This window comes from Dromiciops gliroides, chromosome 3 (assembly GCF_019393635.1).
Source record: "Dromiciops gliroides isolate mDroGli1 chromosome 3, mDroGli1.pri, whole genome shotgun sequence".
Lineage (NCBI taxonomy): Eukaryota > Metazoa > Chordata > Mammalia > Microbiotheria > Microbiotheriidae > Dromiciops > Dromiciops gliroides.
The window spans coordinates 74,098,241-74,117,793 of NC_057863.1; the positions used below are offsets into that span (position 1 = coordinate 74,098,241).

Sequence of the window (19,553 nt, forward strand, 5' to 3'; positions counted from 1 at the left end):
AAGGCTGTCTTTCCCAGATAGTTATCAATCCTATTTTTAAAGCTTGCCTATGTGACTGCTTATTTGCTTCTTCTATCCTCAGAGGTAATGAAAAATAACAGGTCCCTCTTCTCCTTAGAGTAACCCTTCATATGCTTGAAGACAGTAAAATCTCTCTTGAGCCTTTACTTCTTCAGACAAAATTATTCTAACTGCTCCAGTCAGTCCTCATAGGTCCCATTTTTCAATCCTGAAATAATATGGCTTGTTCTCTTCTGGACCCTTTCCAATTGTTCCACATTCCTCTTAAAATATAGTCTCAAATTAGATATTTTAGCATATGCTGGATGGATTAAAACTATAAGCTGATACAAATTTATTTCCCTAGCCAACTCATAAAGAGAAGGTCCCTATTACATTGCAGGTGAATTGGATTAGTGAAAAGAGAAAAACCAGGTGAGTAATTTATTATTCGGCTCTACCAACTACTTTATCTTGATTCGATGGTCTTGCCAATAAAGGAGGAACACTATTGAAACAAGCAAGTTTTCCCTGGCTAAAAATGCCTTCCTAAGTGGTCTGGGAAGATAATAGGTCGAAAAAAATAATTGTAAGGAACTGCCACAGCTGTTTTTGTTTTAGCCCTAATTAAATAGCTTTAGTCCTCTTTGACTTACTATGGCTCTGCAAAAGAAAAGATTGTTCATCAAGCTATCAAGATCCACTCCCTTCAAATGGAAAACATGCAAATTTTGAAAATTAAAATAAGAATGTTTACTGGGAAAAGATGAACACCCTTATGCTGGACATTGGGTACCACAAGTGTAATGTTATGGTGTTTTCAACATGTTTAAAAAAGGAGTAGCTTTCTCAGGGAGCTATTAGCATCAAAGGAATGAATACTTTTAAAAAAGGAGATTTATAGTATTATTTTATTGTATTTTAAATAATATAAGATGAAGACAGATTCCTGCATCGTATGTAGGGGTGACATGGGAAAGGATACAGCATATTACAAGGATGGAGTGACTGAGACTTTGCCTTAAGTCATTAACAAGGAGTGTGTGGAAGGGAGAGACATGCTATTGGCTTATCAGCCCCGTGTCATGCAAGGGATTATTGCCTATATTTCCTTGCCTGGTCCTGGGCTGCTATCCCTAAGGAGATGTCATGTTGGGATATTTCTCCCAGTCACATTTCTTGCTATCATGAATGGTTTTCATGAAAACCACCCATGAATGTGAAGGTCAGCATGCACTAGGGCAAGTGGGATCCTCAGACCTTCCTGAATAGCTGGTGAACTTCCCCTAAGCAGGCTTCATTCTGTTTCCTCTGCTGCCGGTAGTTTGTCCTTCAATAGTATACATAGCATCTCTGTCTCCGCACCAGAGAGGATAAGCGAAGGTCTCTCTTTTCCCATGGGTTCTTATATCCCACCATGTAAAGTTTCTCACCCCTCTTTCTCTCAAATAAATTTATCCCAGATGCCAAAATTCCATTTACAATGTTGGATTAATTTTCTGACACATTATTGTAATGCTGACCTAGGTCCATTCTATGCGACTACCTTATAGACAATATTGTTTTATGTTAAGGTGTTTGGGGTGTGGTTGTGATAGTGGCACTTTAATAGCTAACTCCTTTGAATGGGTTCCAAAATAATGTGTCAAATTCCATTCTGTAGTTGTCAGAGAGGGGTTCCACTTTACTTAAATAAAGATCTTAATAACATGAAACGCTTCCTATTCTCCCTTAATTATGAATGCCCTTTAGCAGAAGTGGTTTTAATATTTCTCTCAAGACTTAACTTTTGACCTAATGCTTTTTCAAATGCCTGAAACAAAGTACCCTAACCTTTATGCCATGCCTTGTCCTATGTTATATTATGAGTCTCTCTGAAAGAACACGAATAGCCTTGACTCATGGCATCCATCAAAGAGACAGAAATGCAACCAGTAAGCACAAAGGAGGGGATAGGAGCTGGGGGCTGGATCTGTAATTGCACTGGTTTAGGGAATTCCCTGGTGAGGGAATTTCTTCCAGCAATGGAGGTCAGTACCTTCTCTTCAACCTGGAATCTTGGAGAGTTGCCTAGCCTAGAGCACTGAAGAAGCAACTTGCCCAGGGTCACAAAGTTAGTCTGGATCAGAGCCAGGACTGGACAGATCTTTCTGCTTAGGAGGTAGATTATAGGATGATGTTATATTAGTGCAAGCTTTCCCCACTACCCCACCAACATGATAATGTGAGACCACAACATGGAAAGCTGGAAAGGCATTTCACCCTTTGCTGATTTTGATTTTGGGAATGCAAAGATGAACCAGCCACACCTCCATCAAAAAGCAGTCAGTGGAATTTAAGGCTCTAGTCTGGTTAGGTGTGCATGTTGGGAAGGCATTGACAATGCTTTGCTTTAACCCCTCAGTAAAAAACTAGTGCAGGATGGTCTTACCATTTTTGCAGACAGGACAACATTGTTCTGGTTCATAGACTGGGTTGACACATTCAGGAACTGCGCAGTCTGCTACAACACAGTGCACTTCGTTGCTGGGCTCACAGCGACACCATTCACACGGAGAGGGCTAGGAACAAATCTAAAATTAGCCCCTTTTCTCCTGTAGCTGAAACATTTGCACATTCACATGTTGTCAAAAGACAAAACAGTAGTGTTTGTATTGACTTTACTACATTCATTTCGCCCTTTCCACCACCATTCACCCCACTGAAACCAAGTATAACACCTGGAGTAAAGTATCCAAGTCAGTAAGCCATTCCTCAAATCACAATGTGATTGGATGGTCCATTGCTGGCCACACCTCAACCTGGTCTCATCAAAGGCAAAATGGTATAAAGGATAGAGTGCTAGACTGGGAGTCTACAGAGACCTTGCTTCAAACCCTTATAGCTTTGTGCCCCTAAGCAATCCATTTAGCCTTTCTTGACCTCAGTAGACTAGACTAGATAGTCTCTGAGGTCCCTTCAGGGTCTGATCTTTGCCTTTGGCTATATTCTGCTCATTTTCCTTCTTTTATAAGATGGCCATGAGGACTCCTTGTCTGGTTTCCTCTGGTAAAAGAGTTGCTTGCCTTACACTCTCTACCCACCCTATTCTAAAAAGTGGGCAGGGTGTCCCAATAGGGTAAGGAAATGATACTGTAACTTTCAATCCAAATCAATCTAACAAGTATTTCTTAAGCACCCAATATGTGTAAGGCACTGTGCTAGGCTTTTGGGATCTGAAGACAAAATTAAAACCAGTTCCTGCTGTTGTGCTTACTTTCCATTAGAGGGGATGCAACGTGTCAAGCAATAAGTAAATGTGTGATAATCCAAGGAGGAGGAAGAGAACCATAAGAAACTAGAAAGAGGGAAGTTATCCCATAGGAGGTAAGATGGGCTGGGCCTGAAGGAAACCAGGTGAGGAAGGAGGGCATTCCAGGTCATGGCTTGTGCCAAGGTAGAGGTTACTCTATAAGGAGGATTCTCCACATTTTACACTGTAACGACTTGAATGATGCCACCTGCTAGAGACATACTGTAGAAAAGCTCTGCCATGAGGAGAAGGTTTCTGAGGGCAAGCCATGTGGTCAAAGTCCTTAGTGTCAGGAAGCTCATGGGTACTGTCTATCAAGGCTACCAGCCAATCAACTTGAGGAGCCTCCCATTTCTGGGAAGGGGACGTGAAGTAGGAAGTGGACACTGGCGGAGGGGTTCTGTCTCTTTTTGGTTCCTGACCTTGCCATGGTGGGTCAGATGATAGGGTCTCTTAGAAATAGTTAGATTTTTACCTTTTTCTCTGATCCTAATGCTCTTTAACAAATACTTAAACATTTAAATAGTCTTGCTAAAGCTTATAATTTACTGGTGACCACTCATTAGATTTTAGATAGTATAGCTAGAATTTTAGCCTTTACAACACCTAGAGAAAAAGTAGATCTCCAAGAAATAAGACAGTTTTATTAAGCCGGCAGACCGGCCCTCCACACACTGAATTTTTGGCAGGTTGCTACATACTAAAGGACATTTTTTTTCCCCATGTGAATTTTAGAGCAGACTGAATTTTGAATTTGAATATCTTGCCATGGCTTCTTTAAAGATTTAGTGAATTTCTTTCATCTTGCCTGCTTGCCTTTATGAAGGAACTAAAATGTATTGATTAAAAAAAGCTACTGGTTAAGAGCCAAGGAGTATGGAATATATCATGACAAACTTGAGAAGCTATGAATTCAAATAAAAAAAATAAGCTGGGAACCATTATTCTTTTTACTTACTTGCTAAGAGGTGACTTCAGGATTTGAGGTTTTCTTCCTAGGAATTTCCGTTACCACTGATATGTAAAGCAGTGGCCAAATTGGGTCTTTCTCTTCCTGCTGTATGTGATTATTTGGGGCACTACAACAACTATAGGGATTTCTGAATACAGCCCTTGTGGTGTCAGAGCTTCACCTTTAAGAAGTAGCTTTATATTTCTCAAATCAGGCCATTTATTCTGTGGAAAATTCATTCCCACTCTCATCTACATTAATTAAAACCCTCTTTCTTTGTCTCAGGGGCTGCAGTCTGTAAGTGATCCCCATCACCTTTCATTTACCTGTGGCTCAGGCAATTTAGATAACATAGGCTCTCCTTAAGTCAGAGATGACTGGGTGGGAAGTGAAGGGGAGGGTGGAATCTTTCCATTTAATTATCTTCCTTTATTCATTGCAACTTTGATTTCTGTTTGAAGTGTCATAGCCTACATTTCATTTGTGGGCTTTATTTTATTGGAAACACGAAGAAAAAATAGTATCACAGCAAACAGAGAGGATTATTCACAGGATCAGTGAGAGAAAATATAGCTTTCCCCCCCATTTGATCCATAACTTTATTGAATAGTACTGGTAAGCCCTATGATGTATGTTGATTTTTATCCAAATTCCTCAGGAATTTGGAGGAGTCTACTTTATTTCTCTAATGGTTTTGGATTTTCTGATCCACCTCTAATGTAGAACTGACAAACAACAAACAGGCTTAAGGACTCTAGATTATCAACCACAGGGGGAAAAAATCTAAAGGAGAAAATAAAAGGAGGAATCTAAGAGTATTCTGCCTTACTATCAGTGATTGGTGTAAGTAGAAATCCTGACCCTTCCCCATCCCTCTCAACAATTAAGAAAGGTTAAATAAAAAATAAATCATCTCTGTTCCTTCTTCCACCCCTTGTATAGACAGCTTTATCTGTCCTGTCTATAATGAAAGGGAAAATATGAACTAGAATAACTGAATTACAGATTTTTAGAGTTGGGAAAAACCTCAATGTCTATCTAGTGCAAAAAGAACAAATCTTGGGGGCAGTTAGGTAGCTCAGTAGATAAAGCACCAGCCCTGAATTCTGGAGGACCTGAGTTTAAATCTCACCTTAGACACTTCACACTTACTAGCTGTGTGACCCTGGGCAAGTAACTTAACCCTCATTGCCCCGCCCCCCCCCAAAGCCAAACAAACAAAAAAAGAAACAAAAATACCCCAAACCTTTCTAACATACAGGGTGTCCCAAATGTCTTTGTGCTAAGGTTTTTGGGATGCTGTGTAGACCTGAGAAGTGGTTATCCAAGCTCTTGTTTGAAGACTTCTAATAAAGGGGAACTCACTACCTCTCAAAGCAGCCCATTTCACTTTGGGGCCCCTCTAATTAAGAGGAAATTATTTCCAGTCAACTTTGCTTCTTTCAAACTCCCACATGGTTCTTTACTGTTTCCAAACAGAACAAATAGAATTCTTTTTCTATATGATAGCCTTCCAAATATTTAACAAAATTGATATTCTTCTCCCTCCTTTGAGTCTTTCCTTCAGACTAAATATCACAAGTTCTTGAACCATGTACTCAAGCATGTAACTTGTAGACTCAAGTGTACTTAATGCCCTTAGCCATCCTAATTGTCTTCTTCTGGACAATCTCCTGCTTATCAGTAATCATGCTAAAATGTGCTAAGTAGGATTAAATACAATGGCCCAGGTGTGGTCTAACCTTGGCAGAATGTAGCAGAATTGTTACCTTTGCAATTCTAGAAGCTATCCCACTTGGATGCTATCACAATCTTGTGATATTACTTTCTTGGCTTCTGCATCACACTGTTGACTATGTTGAGCTTTCAGTCCATTAAAACCCTGGGATCCTTTTCAGCCAAGCTGCTGTCTAACCATATCTCTTCCATTTTGGACATGCAAGGTCAATTTTTTGAACCCAATTGTAATTGCAATTTATCCCTTTTGTTCTCCTTAAAGTGACTCTTTTGTTTGTTCTCTGGCTATATACAAGATTCTCCTTATTACAGTGTTATGGACTAGTTCTGTATAGACTGGTGAAATCTGGACAGGAACTTTGAACCTTCAACTTTTCAATCTTGAAGTAGCCTTTGAGAGAGGCAATAAAGGTTTATAAGATGTTTTAGCAGTGTGGAATGGATACTGTTAGTGGAATTCATCATTTTAGTGTTTATTTAAAATTCATATATGTAGGGAATTATTCAAGACCATAACAATACTTTATTTGTATTACCTGGGACACTGAGATATTAAGGGATGGAACAATGGGGACAAATAGATCAGGATTTAAGAGTGTCCCAGCACTGGATTTTGACTCAAATATTGTTGTTCCATCATTTTCAATTGTGTCTGACTTTTTGTGACCCTATTTGGGGTTTTCTTGGTAAAGATACTGTAGTAATTTGCCATTTTCTTCTCCAGTTCATTTTACAGATGAGGAAACTGAGGCAAACAGAATTAAGTGACTTTCTCAGGGTCACATAGCTAGTGTCTGAGGCTGGATCTAAACTCAGGTCTTCTTGACTTCAGGTCTGGTATTCTTTCCATTGCACCACCTAATTAGAAAATCTGGATTTAAATACTCTGCTCTTCACTACCTGTGTGTTTTTGGGGTAATTCACTTTGCCTCTTGGAGACTCAGTTTCCTCACCTGCCAAATGAGAGGACTAGAAGATGGGTCTACTAAGGTCCCTTCAAGCTCGAAATATATGATCTTTTGATGCCCTGTGACTTGCCCAAGATCACAGAGTTAGTAATGTAGGGGACAAGATTTGTATCCAGGTCTTTCTAACTTTAAGGCTGTTTACCATCCATTTTACCTTCTTAATTAATGCAAATGATTTTGCACAGTGGCTTGTTGTTCGTGTCATATTCTTTGGTTTCTGCGTGAAGGAACAGAAGGGAAGAGGAAAAAAATCCTATTATACTGGAAGGATTATCACTCTGGCTAACTCTAGCTTGCTTTCCACTGCCTACTATACTTTCTATAAGCATATCATGTCATCATGAGCATAAACTGTCAGCAAGCTGGAGAATTTTACTACAGCAAATGGGTATACTCTACAAATGAAGAGAACTTAGCTGGAGCCAGTACTGGATGCACAGGCAGACTTTAATGATGCCTTTCCTCTGCAAATATTCCTCATGGAATTCATAGAATTGTGGACTACTTTGGGGTTTCCTATCCCTACTGGATTTTTCTCTGGACCTATAAGCGTGGCAGGGACTGTTTGGATAAGAGCTTCCCTCCTGGTCATCTGAGAGATAAACAAACACCGAATACACCCAAATTTTCCCTAGGACACAGAAATCAATGGAAGGTAGATGTACGTGCGGGAGGCCAGAATTTGGTTCTCAAGAAATATCTTGAAGAAAGAATAAATTCGAAGTGTTCAATGATTAACAGTATAGTTGGATTTATTTTTTAAGGAATAATTTCCCAGAATGCCATAATTTATACTATAATGCCCCAGATAACTGGGCAGATAAATATTGAAAAAGACTTCACTTTTGCCTATGGTCTTTTCTAATTTCAGCCTGGGATTGATTGGCTTTATTTCCTTCACACTATCCTCTATAAGGGGCCCTTCTTTTGGCCTCTGGCCCTCTTCTCTTAGCTTTTTCTTTTCTCTTGCTGGCTTTCATCATATTTCTCCAAGTTATTTCTCTCTCTTTAAGAGAACCTCTTTCCAGCTCAAACCCCCCCCCCCCCCTCTCTCTCTCTCTCTCTCTCTCTCTCTCTCTCTCTCTCTCTCTCTCTCTCCCCCTCTCCCTCTCCCCCCCCCTCCAATTTGGGCACAAAATCCTGTTCTTTTTAACCCTTTGACTTTATTTGGAATCTCTGTTCTCTCTCCTCTCTCCTGGCCATGTTTCTCTCCTTTCAACATTCTAGCGATACTGACTTCTCCACTGTTCTCATGCCCTGACTTCTCTCCCCTGGCTGATCTGGTCTCCTGCTGCATTTCTAAGTAGCCATCACTCAAATGGTGAAAGGTTCCTCAAAGATATCAGTGTGCTACCTTGCCAATTTCCAGAGGCATTAAGTTCAAACTTTAAAAGCCTCTCTACTTTTCAGAGTGTAAAACTCTGAAATATTTGGTGCTCCTAGTAAATCTATAGCCTCTAAGCTCTTGAGCTGGTTATGTTTTTTTTCTTTTTTCTTTTCTTTTTTCTTTTTAAAAAATGTACTCTCTGATATGAAAGCCATATATTAGACCTGAACACATCCAAGAAAACCCAAAGGTTTTTTTTTTTCTAAAGCTCTCTTCATAGGAGTGAGAGAATATAACATATGAATTGGTACTTAGAAAAAATATCCTTACTGCTTTTTAAAAAATATGAATATAATATTATGGAACACTGTCATATACAGTAAATTATACTGGATAAGTAAGATTATTAAATGAAGGCATTCTGAAATTTTATTCAGAAATCATCTATTTCTAAGAACTCCTACAGAACATTTTTCTTCCTGAGCAAAGAAAACAAAATCAAAAATACCCCCTCCAATCCTACTTTGTTATGCCTCATGATAAATTTTACTCTCATTGAAATTTTGATTGTATTTTTAAAATAACATTTAAGGGGATAACATGCAGGGGAAACATTAGATATATCTCTAACATAATTTTAACATGGTGATGAAATTGTAATTAAAATGTTTTATAAAGTTGTGACTTATACAGAGGGACCATGCCATGTATGTATCTTATTTTAAGAGCATATAACTTGTAGGGGGAGTCTAGATCAAAATGGGCTCAAGGAACCCCTTGGGGTGCATTCTTTTGGAATTTTTTATTTGTGACTCATGAGAGGGTTGGAGGACTTTTTCACTGGGATTTTGGTTTATGGTCTCCAAAGCTAAGTTTGTATCACTGACTGGAAGAATGAGGAAAACTCCATAAAATCATGAAAGAATCCATTGATTAATCTCACAGTCCCTATATCGAACCTTTGAGAACCATTAGAGGGGGCAAAGACTGAAGACTTCTCAAAATAGGTAAATGGGAGGGAGGGGGGCATTGGGGATTATGAACCTGTAAACATGATTGAAATCCCTCACAACATTTGGAAGAAATTTCATTTGATGTATTATGAACATTTAGACAAGAATCTCATGATCATAAAGAGCTAATGTTAATTCACTAAGAATGTCTAAAATAACTGAAAGCAATAATGAGGAAGTAGTAGAATGCTGGGTAGTCTATACTAAGAGGAGGCACATCTGGGAGCTTCCCAAATAGAAACTTTCTGTCATTAGAGCCTTTGGACTCCAGTGTGAACTTTAAACATCAGGGACTACTTTTTTTTTTATGTATCTACAGTGCTAAGTGCTAAGCCCAATGCTTGCTTAATAGAAAGTGCTTAATAAATGCTCACTACCTTCCTTCCTTCCTTCCTTCCTTCCTTCCTTCCTTCCTTCCTTCCTTCCTTCCTTCCTTTCTCCCTCCCTCCTTCCTTGCGTTCATTCTCTTTCACCAGGGTAATATGTGGCAATGCTTTGTAAACCTTAAGACTCTATATAGTACTGTGACTCTATTTAGCATTAAACTTCAAAGAAAGCAGTGTTTAACCTTGGGCCAAATGGCTTCAATCCCCATATTGGAACCTACATGAAATGAACTGGGGATATTGGCTTAATAACTACCAGTGAAAATCTATGAAAATTAAATACCTTTTATGCAAAAAGAAAAACCAAACTTTTTCTCCATTGCCAGTATATAGGTGCTTGTTCCAAATGAAGGGAAATTTGATCTCATAGGTATCAAAGGTAAGATTTTTATGGTACCTTGTTTATTAGTGGTTCACTACTATAACTAACCATTCCACAAATAAAAATGAAAGATTCAAATTTGAGAAATGGGGGATGGTGGATATAAATATGAATGACTATCAGTCTCAAGGCATAAGAGGTAAATAGGACTAGAATAAATCACTTGGGCTACCAAGAAAAGGATCAATAAACTCTCCTTTTTCCAGAATCAAATTCTTGAAATTCTCTCTGAAAAATCTCTGATTATTTATATACAAAATCAATGATTATAATTTCTTCTGATTCCATAAGCCATATATCAAAGTATCTCCAGATGTGTTCAGGGCACTTGGCAAGACTTTTACCCAATGGGATAAAGCATTTTCTTCCATTTTTACAAATGGCCATGGAAAGGGGAAAAAACAAAAAACAAAACATCTGGGCTGTGATGACAAGCAGAAAATGAAATAACTTTCAAAAGGTCATTTATAAAATATATGTGGACTCTTTAGTGTTCACAGCGTAAATGAAAATCCAAACATTTTAGTGACATGAATGCCTAGAAAACAAGTGATTATGGCTCCATATTAAATTGAATTAAAGAAAATTACCAAGTCCACCTAATTTAGAGGAAATCCAGACATGGGAAAAATTTTAAATACTTTGTGGTTGGGGGGGGTGTCAGTGGAGAAAGTGTGTTAGTTTCTCACAATGGAAAATCCATGTAAGAACACTGGAATTTATGCCTGAAGATTGTATAACCCTGAACAAGCCCCTCAAATCTTGTGGAGCCTCATTTCATAGTCTGTAAAGTGGAGATGATAATAATACTTGCATCGTCTACTTCATGAGAGGAAGCATGACATAGTGTATAACAGTCCAGCCTTGCATTTCCCCAGGCCTCTCTCCAAGACAGAACATTACATTGGAGTTCCCTTCAGGAATGATTTCTCAGGTCCACAAAGAAACAAACAACAACATCTAAATCATATTGCTATAGTGAGGTTCATATGAGTTATTTACATAAAGTGCTTTTAAAAACAGTGTGCTATATAAATCTAAAAGTTTATTGTTACAGCAGCCACCAAGATTTGGATAAATTACACACCAAATATGATGCAAAGGCATTGGTTTTAAACATATTTAATTTTTCCCCCAAGAAAGGGATATATAACTTGGCCCCATGAGACATATCATGAAAATCCTGGATGGGTTTCATCTCTAATGTCTAAGTTTTACAGATAAATTTTCCCATGATGTTTGTAATGTTGCCTCTAGTCTGGAGGTCCCACTCAGCATACTAATCGGACATATTCTTAGAAAGAATCAAAGCCTACAGTTGAGAAAAAGAGTAGGTTTTGCCATGGTTATTCTACTAGTTTATGTCATCATTAACAATACTCACAATTTATATAGGGATTTAATGTTTAAAGGGCTTGCTTTCCTTGCTAATAGAAGAGCTATCCAGTCTAGTAGAAAGAATATTGCATCTTGCCTAAGACCTGGGTTTGAAACCCAAGTCTGAAACTTACTAGTTGTTTGATCATGAAAAAGTCATTTAACCTTTCTGAGCTTCAGTTTCCTTATCTGTAAAATGGGGATAATAGGACCTATACCATTTATCTCAGAGTTGTGAGACTTATATGAGACAGAATAGATCTTTATCTAAACAAAGAACAGCATAAATATAGACCATTGTTATTAACAACTCAGTAGGTCAGATAATACAAATATTGTTATATCAATTTACATAGGAGGAGATGGAAGCACAGAGAAGTTAATTGATTTGTCCAGTCAGAAAGTGGTAGAGTCAAGATTAGAAATAGGTCTTCTGGATCCAAGAACCCAAAAACCAATGAAGAAATGTATTTCAGAAAGTTGAAAGGAGAAGATAATGTCAGACACAAAGGATACCCAACCCAATAAGTATCCAATAAGTCTCATTATTTTCAAATGCAAAGGGAAGGTTTGTAACACTGCAATCCAAAGGTTCTGATGCCAGTAAGTCTCTGTTGGGGATGCTCCCAGGTGTGCCTCCCCTTAGGACAGACCTTATCATTTTCTAGAATTCATAGACTTTCATGTAGCTAGCTAGTCATTTACACAGAGCATCCACACAGTGGACTGCCAACTCTTCCTGTAGGGAATTGGCATGATTCTTTTGTTTTAAGGGCAATTAAATTCAGTTGATGGGTCATTTGCTATTCCATTGATTAATGCTAGTCTAAATCTGCGGTAACTTCTTACTTGGAGGCCTTGAGATCAGAACATGTCATCCTTGATTCCTTACTCAAATCCAGCCTTGTGTCCAATTGGTTGTCAAGGCTTATTTCTAGTTTCATAACATCTCTTGTGTGTGCCTCCTTCTCTCCTCTGACACCATCATAGTCATGGTATGGGCCCATATCACTTCACTCCTTCATTAGTTTTTTGTTTGTTGTGTGGGACAATGAGGGTTAAGTGACTTGCCCAGGGTCACACAGCTAGTAAGCGTCAAGTGTTTGAGGCCAGATTTGAACTCAGGTCCTCCTGAATCCAGGGCAAGTGCCTTATCCACTGCACTACCTAGGTGCCTGCCCATGCCTACATTTAGAATCTGGCCCTTTCCTGGCTTTCTAGTCTTCTTAAACCTTACTTGCCTCTACTTACTCTATGATATATATTGGCTAACTTGCTGTTCCTTGCATCCTAATACCCCATCTTCCAACTCCATGCTATTTCCTTCCCACCTTCTGCCTCTTATTCTTCCTGATCTTTAATACTCAGCTCAAATCTGATCTTCTGTAAAAGGTCTTTTCTACTTAGTGCCTTCCATTACTAGTGATTTTTTTTTAGATTACTTTCTATTTAGACTGCTATTTCATGGAAATGATATAAGGAGAGATTAAGATATTTTAGGTTATTTTGTGATTAGGCATTATTAGATATATTAGATAACCTTCCATTTACACTGTATATATCATGAATGTATGTAGATGAATGTTGTATCCTCCAGGAGAATGTGAGGTCTTTGAAGAAAGGAGTCATGTTTCTAACTTCCTTTGTGTCCCCAACACTTAGCAAAATGCTTGGTGTATAGCAAGCACTTAATCAATTCTTGTTGACTGACTGATGAATGCGAATGGCTACAAAGCTTGGAGCTTGGAGATGGAACTTCCATGAGGAATTAAATAATATTTGAGCCAATGTAGATGCTTTGGAATACAGGTTTGGAATAAGAAGAATTGGTTATTCAATTTATATTGCCCAGTCCCTGGAAGAGATGAATGCTCACATAGTGCTGATTAAGGCAATTTCTACAAGGGCAAAGTGAAATGTACAAACTGCATTAATTTTGGCAGCTAGTACTTTGGGATAATAAAATCCAGTGAGCTCTTTCCTCAGTCTTTGTCAGAAACTCACCCCACATATATAGAAGGCACTTTTGAACAAAGGATTGGAGAGTGTCCTTGACTTAGCCTGTGTAGGGAATGAGAATGTTTCAGGATTATGGGCTGGGGCTAGGATATATAATGGACTAAATGCAAGAGAATCTTGATGAGATCATCGGAGTATACTGAGAGCATGGAAAACAGCCAGGGAGAGTCTCCTCTGTTTGTTTACCTCTGCCTCTGAGCTAAAGCAGAATAGTGGAAGATCAATTAGGAAACACAAAAAGAGTTAATGTAATATTGAAAATTAGTTATTAGGAATGAAACACGAGGATGGTGATCTTATTCATAGATGATATTTGTTCCTGAGATCATATACTGAAGCACTTGAGAGACTTTATAAAGAACAGGCACAATTCTACATTCATTGCTTTTTACCTCTCTTCCCTATACGTGGATAGACAGAGGGACTGATTTTTGTCCGAATGTCCTCAAGGAGTACTGAGGCATTCTGGAAAGGAAGGACTCTCAGGAGATCCAAAAGCAGCTCACAGAAATATCACAGCACAGATCAGGACAGAAAATAATCTCCATTTAGCTGAAGAGATAGAGGCATTTCTAGTTGTTGTTTTGATAGTCAAGCGACAAAGGGATCTCTAGGAAATAGTTGGTTATTGTGAGGGGAAAAATATGTTTCTTCTCCTTCTGATTGAAATCTTTGAAGGAGAATCCAAAGGCATAGTCAAAGGCCGTTGGGTACAAGATAAAGCCAAGCCAGCAACAGAGCATCACACCCAAAATCCTGAAAAAGACTTGAACAGGCAGGCATTAGTCCTTCACTGATAAGCTGGATTGACAGTCAGGTCTGGCATAGGAAAGGACCCTTGAAGTGTTGCTAAGAGGTTTTGAGTAGTCTCTATGTGAAAGATTTCCCATTTATCATCCATCTGTGTAATTTGGAAAAAAGGGAGAAACAGTATGGCTTTGAAAATTTTCACTTGACACTGAGAAGGACAGATTGCTGATATCAGAGAGGTGTCAGTCATCCACAACAGCCTGAAACATGACTGAGTTGAGGGGGTGGGAGTGAGGAGAGGGATGGAGTATTTTGCTACTACATTTCCAAACACAGAGAGAACTATTAAAGAGACAAAAGGCAGATACTACAATGAAGGAACAATAAAGAGAAAAATATCATAAGGAACCCTAGTGAGCTATAACTCAGCAAAGTAGTTTTGAGTGGACGGGACAGAATTCAGTGTTCTTCAAATCCTGAGAGCCTGGGGAATAAAGCCCTGAAAACAAAATCAAACCCATTTGCAATTGTGAAAGCATACAGACTATGCGTTAAAAATATGACATTCTAGTCAGATGTATCACTTTGTCACTGATGCATGAAGAGCCCAGCTAAATCTTCCTTAAGAAAAAGCAGTTCTCTTATTGTGCAAAAAGCATCAGACTTGGGGTCAACAGATCCATGTTCTACTACTTAACAATTTTTGTGACCTTGGACAAGTCCTTCCCTTCTCTGGGCCTCAGTTTCTTCACCTGTAAAAAGAAGGGATTGGCTAAAGTTTTTTCTAGGCCTGACATTCTATATTTGTCCCTCTATGACAGCCACTGGTACCATAACTGCACATTTCATGGAAATGTTATAAGGATGGATTAAGATGTTGGAGTTGTTATTTTGCAGTTGTGTCCAGCTTTTTGTCACTGCATTAGGGCTTTTTTGTTTGTTTGTGGGTTTTTTTTTTTTTGGCAAAGATACTGGAATGGTTTGCCATTTCCTTCTCAAGCTCATTTTACCGATGAGGAAACTGAGGCAATAGCATTGCGTGACTGGCCCAGGTTCACACAGCCAGGAAGGATCTGAGGCCAGGTCTTCCTGACTCCAGGCTCAATGCTCTATGTCCTGAACCACCCAACTGCCCACATCTTAGGGAATTTATGCAAATACATGAGGGATCTATGATTTCCATAGTGCAAGAGCTCCTACAGAGAAATCATGGGATTTGCCTAGGGTCACATTGCTAGTTTTTGTAAGATTTAGGAGAGTCTGGACCTGTGACTAATTAAAAAAGGCTTTTACTAATTTAGGTACTGCAAAGTACCTTTAAAAGTACCTTTAGTGAGTTACCAGAGGCACTAAGTGACCTGCCCAGGGAATCAAGTCAGAACATCAAAGGAATACCTGAACTCAGGCCTTTCTTCCTGAGACAAGTTCTCTACCCACTAAGCCTCTCTTTTTTTCATTATGCTTCTCAAGTGTGGAAGAACTGTATATTCAGCAACTTCAAAAATCCTTAGGATGGGAATCCTTTCTTCTAATTCAGCTTGATAACCTATCTGTGACTCATTAGATAAATAACCAGGGCAGCTAGGTAGCCCACTGGATAGAGCACTGGCCCTGAAGTTGGGAGGACCTGAATTCAAATCTCACCTTAGACACTTACTAGCTGTGTGACACTGGGCAAGTCACTTAAATCACTTCACCCCAATTGCTTTAAACATCTGGGGCCATCTCTAGTTGTCCGGATCTATATCTTGCCACTGAACCCACATGAGCCTGGAGGAGAGAGTGAGGTGGGTGACCTTGCACAGCCCTCCCTCACTTAAATCAAATTCAGTACAGGTCATGTCATTACCCTTATGTCATAGTTCACTTCAGTAATGAAGGACAAACAATAACAGATAAGTAGCTGCTCCAGGCATTTAGATCGTGTCATATTGTTGTTTGTCCTTCATATTAGAAGACGTCCAAATGATATCACAACATTGGGGTCAAGGTCGAGTATGTTCAATTGTGGCTTATCTGTCCAATATAAACCTAGAGAGCTTTACCAAAGAGGTTGGGCACAAATAGTTTGTTTGAACATTTGGGATGGAGATATCCCTAGGTTTGTATATCTATCTCATTCCTTCGTGCTATTGTGATTCTGCTCTGCTCATAGAGCACAGTGCCTTCTCAGATGCAGGCATGCCATGCTGGGTCATCTTGGGCCAGTGTCTCCCATGTTTCATAACTGATAATAAAGATCTTCAGTATCACACAAAAGATTTGAAACTAGGTATTCTTGACTTAGGGGAGCTGGTTTGCACACTGGATAGAGCATGAAGCCCGGATTCAGGAAGACCTCATTTCAAATATGGCCTCAGACATTTACAAGCTTTGTGACCCTGGGCAAGTCACTTAGCCCAGTTTGCCTCAGTTTCCTTCTCTGTAAAATGAACTAGAGGAGGAAATGACAAACCGCTGTAGGATCTCTGCCAAGAAAATCCCAAATGGGGTCACAACAAGCTGGACACGACTGAAAAGCAACTGCACAATGACAGCAACAACATTCTTGACTACCTGCTATGTCAGGAAGATTCTAAATGAACTATTATATAAAGTATGGTAACCATAAAACATAGGCTATAGCTTCTGTTATCAATATAGCAGCACCTTTCCACTTGGTTCTAGTTCATGATTTGACAAACCTCTGTACCAGTTCATATACTCATATGACTCTGGCAGAGATATACTAATATCATGCTTCCAGGCTTTTGTCAGTGAAATTGGACAGTAGCAGCTGATAAATCATACTTTCCTTTGATGTTTGGTTTTTTATCTTTCTCTGATTCCAATGGCTGGGGTAGCTAAAAAACTAATATGGTGATTTTTTTTATTACAGCATGATTTAGCAATTTCTTCTCTATTATGAAACCTTTGAAATGTGAAAGTTTTTTTTTTTTTAAGATACCTCATTCAGGATGGAAAATAAGATCTGAAATATAACTGTGCTAGTCCTCAGACTGTGGTTGAGTTGTGGGTAAAATGCTTGCTATGGTTAAGTAATTAGTTTCTTATTTAGAAACAAGTCATTTCAATCTCCTGTCAGATCCTTGCCAAAACAATTTGAACAATGTGAGTTTTCCTCAGAATTTCTGGTGTCTTGACTGGAGCGGCTTGGAGCTTGACTGTGAAAGTTTAGCTTCTCATTAAGAAAGGGGAAATTCTAGATACTTGTTCTTTGTCTTCCCTAATGAAGCTTTCTAACTTGCGGTAGTCACACGTCTGTTATTTTAAGATGCTCTTTTAAAAGGTTGGAAAAAAATGAAAGTTAGAATCAACAACTTTGGTTTTCCCTCCTGTCATCCTCAGAAATAGGAAAGATATCTTCTCTGCAAGGAAAAGAAGTGAGTTTTCCGGGAGTTAGTGTGGTCTGCTCAGCATCTTCAGAATCAGGCCTGGTTTAGGTTCCCTGGAGGGAGCTGCCCCTAAGCCTTGTATGGAAAGTGCTATGGTGGGGGGGGGGAGGGGGGGCAGTGACTTTTGTGCTGGTAGAGCGATATTCTCTCTGGTTTTTGTAAAGGATAATGTTTGCCACATGAGTGTAGATTGTGGCCTTAAGGTAAATCACTTCATCTCTCAGGGAGAGGGTTCTACACCTGAATTCTTCATCTCTAAAAAATAAGGCATTTATAACAGATGATTCCCAGGCCCTTTTCCAGTACTAATATTTTGTGAACACAGTTTTCGGGGATCATCTCTATTCTACTCGTAGCACATTTGGCATGAGACTTTGAATGATGTGTGGCCCATGAGTCCTGGGTGTGGGCTTCTTTTTAGTGGTGGGATTTATGTACACGGAACAAGTTCTGGGACATACATTAGAGATATTCTATACCATGGAGGAGAAAAATAATTGTGCCTAAAGCCTATGCATTGATTTTTATATAGAACACCTTGTTGTTCTGTCTGGAGACCAGACTATCTCCAGGCTTTATTCCTGCTTGGACATCTGTTTGAGAATATTGATCCATAAAATGTTACATATATGTGCATGTTATATGTGTTATACAACATGTAGTGTTGGTGGCTTTGGTGACTGACTTGTTCCACTGATAATTGGTATACCAGATATAGCTTTTCCTTGTATTTACACATACATGTATGTTATATATGGCAACATTTCATGAATCTATATATGTTTTATATATATGTATATATATATACACATTGAAAACAAAGGAACTTCATATTTTTAACTGAAATGACAGTATATACATCAGGATGCTCCTCCCTATCATCTCCAATACAAAACATAAAATCCAAAACCTTTCACAACCTAGCCCCCTCCTACTTTTCTAGCTTTCTTATATTCTCAATACACTCTGCAATTGAGTGACACTGGCCTCCTTGCTCTTCCTCATACAAGATTCTGTCATCTACAGACTGTGGGCATTTTATTTTTTTTTCCTTTTCTTTTTCTTTTCTTTTCTTTTCTTTTCTTTTCTTTTCTTTTCTTTTCTTTTCTTTTCTTTTTTTTTTTTTGGTGAAGCAATTGGGGTTAAGTGACTTACCCAGGGTCACACAGCTAATAAGTATCAAGTGTCTGAGGACAGATTTGAACTTAGGTCCTCCTGACTCCAGGGCTGGTGCTTTATCTACTGCACCACCTAGCTGCCCCGACTGTGGGCATTTTCACTGACTGTTCCTCATGCCTTGTCATCTCTCCCTCTTGGCTTCTTTCAAGTCCCTGCTAAAATCTCATTTTCTTTGAGAAGCCTTTCCCAGTCCTGCTTAATACCAGTATCTTCCCTCTGAGGTTATCTAAAATTTGTTCAGTATAAATCTTGTTTATACTTGTCTCCCCCATTAGACTGTGGGTTCCCTGAGAGCAGGGCCTGTGTTTTTCCTTTTCTTTGTTTCCCCAGAAATTAGTAGGGTGTCTAGAACATAGGAGGCATTTAACCAACCTTTATTCACTGATGCATTTAAATTCCAATCATGCATTAGGCTACACATTTTCTGTATTAAAACCCGGACAAGAATGAACTAGCAAATGACTCAGCAAACAAACCTTACATATACATGCTTTTTATCTTACCAATTCATTACTAGTATTTACTATAATGTTGCATTAAATCCAAAATGCATACTTGCTTTTTTGTGTGATGAAATATATGATATGAAGTATTTACAAAGCTGGAAAGTTGCAATCTGTGCTCATCTTTGTCATCTGTGAATTCTCAGTAAGTGGGAATATAATAAGATCTCATACATCTGTGCAGAGTAAAGGTCTCCATATTTTTAGAATAAAAAGCCATTATAATCAGAGAATGTACAGAGAACTGAATTAACATGAGTGTTATAAGATAAA

At 38.7% G+C, this 19,553-nt stretch overlaps 1 protein-coding gene across 1 annotated transcript in view; it reads right to left on the minus strand.

Moving 5' to 3' along the window:
* The window catches only part of VWC2L (von Willebrand factor C domain containing 2 like), a 181,202-nt gene that overhangs the window by 142,967 nt on the left and 18,682 nt on the right, over positions 1-19,553 (minus strand). Inside the window, exon 3 of the mRNA XM_043991185.1 lies at positions 2,432-2,561. Within this exon, the coding sequence (XP_043847120.1) occupies positions 2,432-2,561 (130 nt within the window). The remainder of the gene's footprint in view (positions 1-2,431; positions 2,562-19,553) is intronic.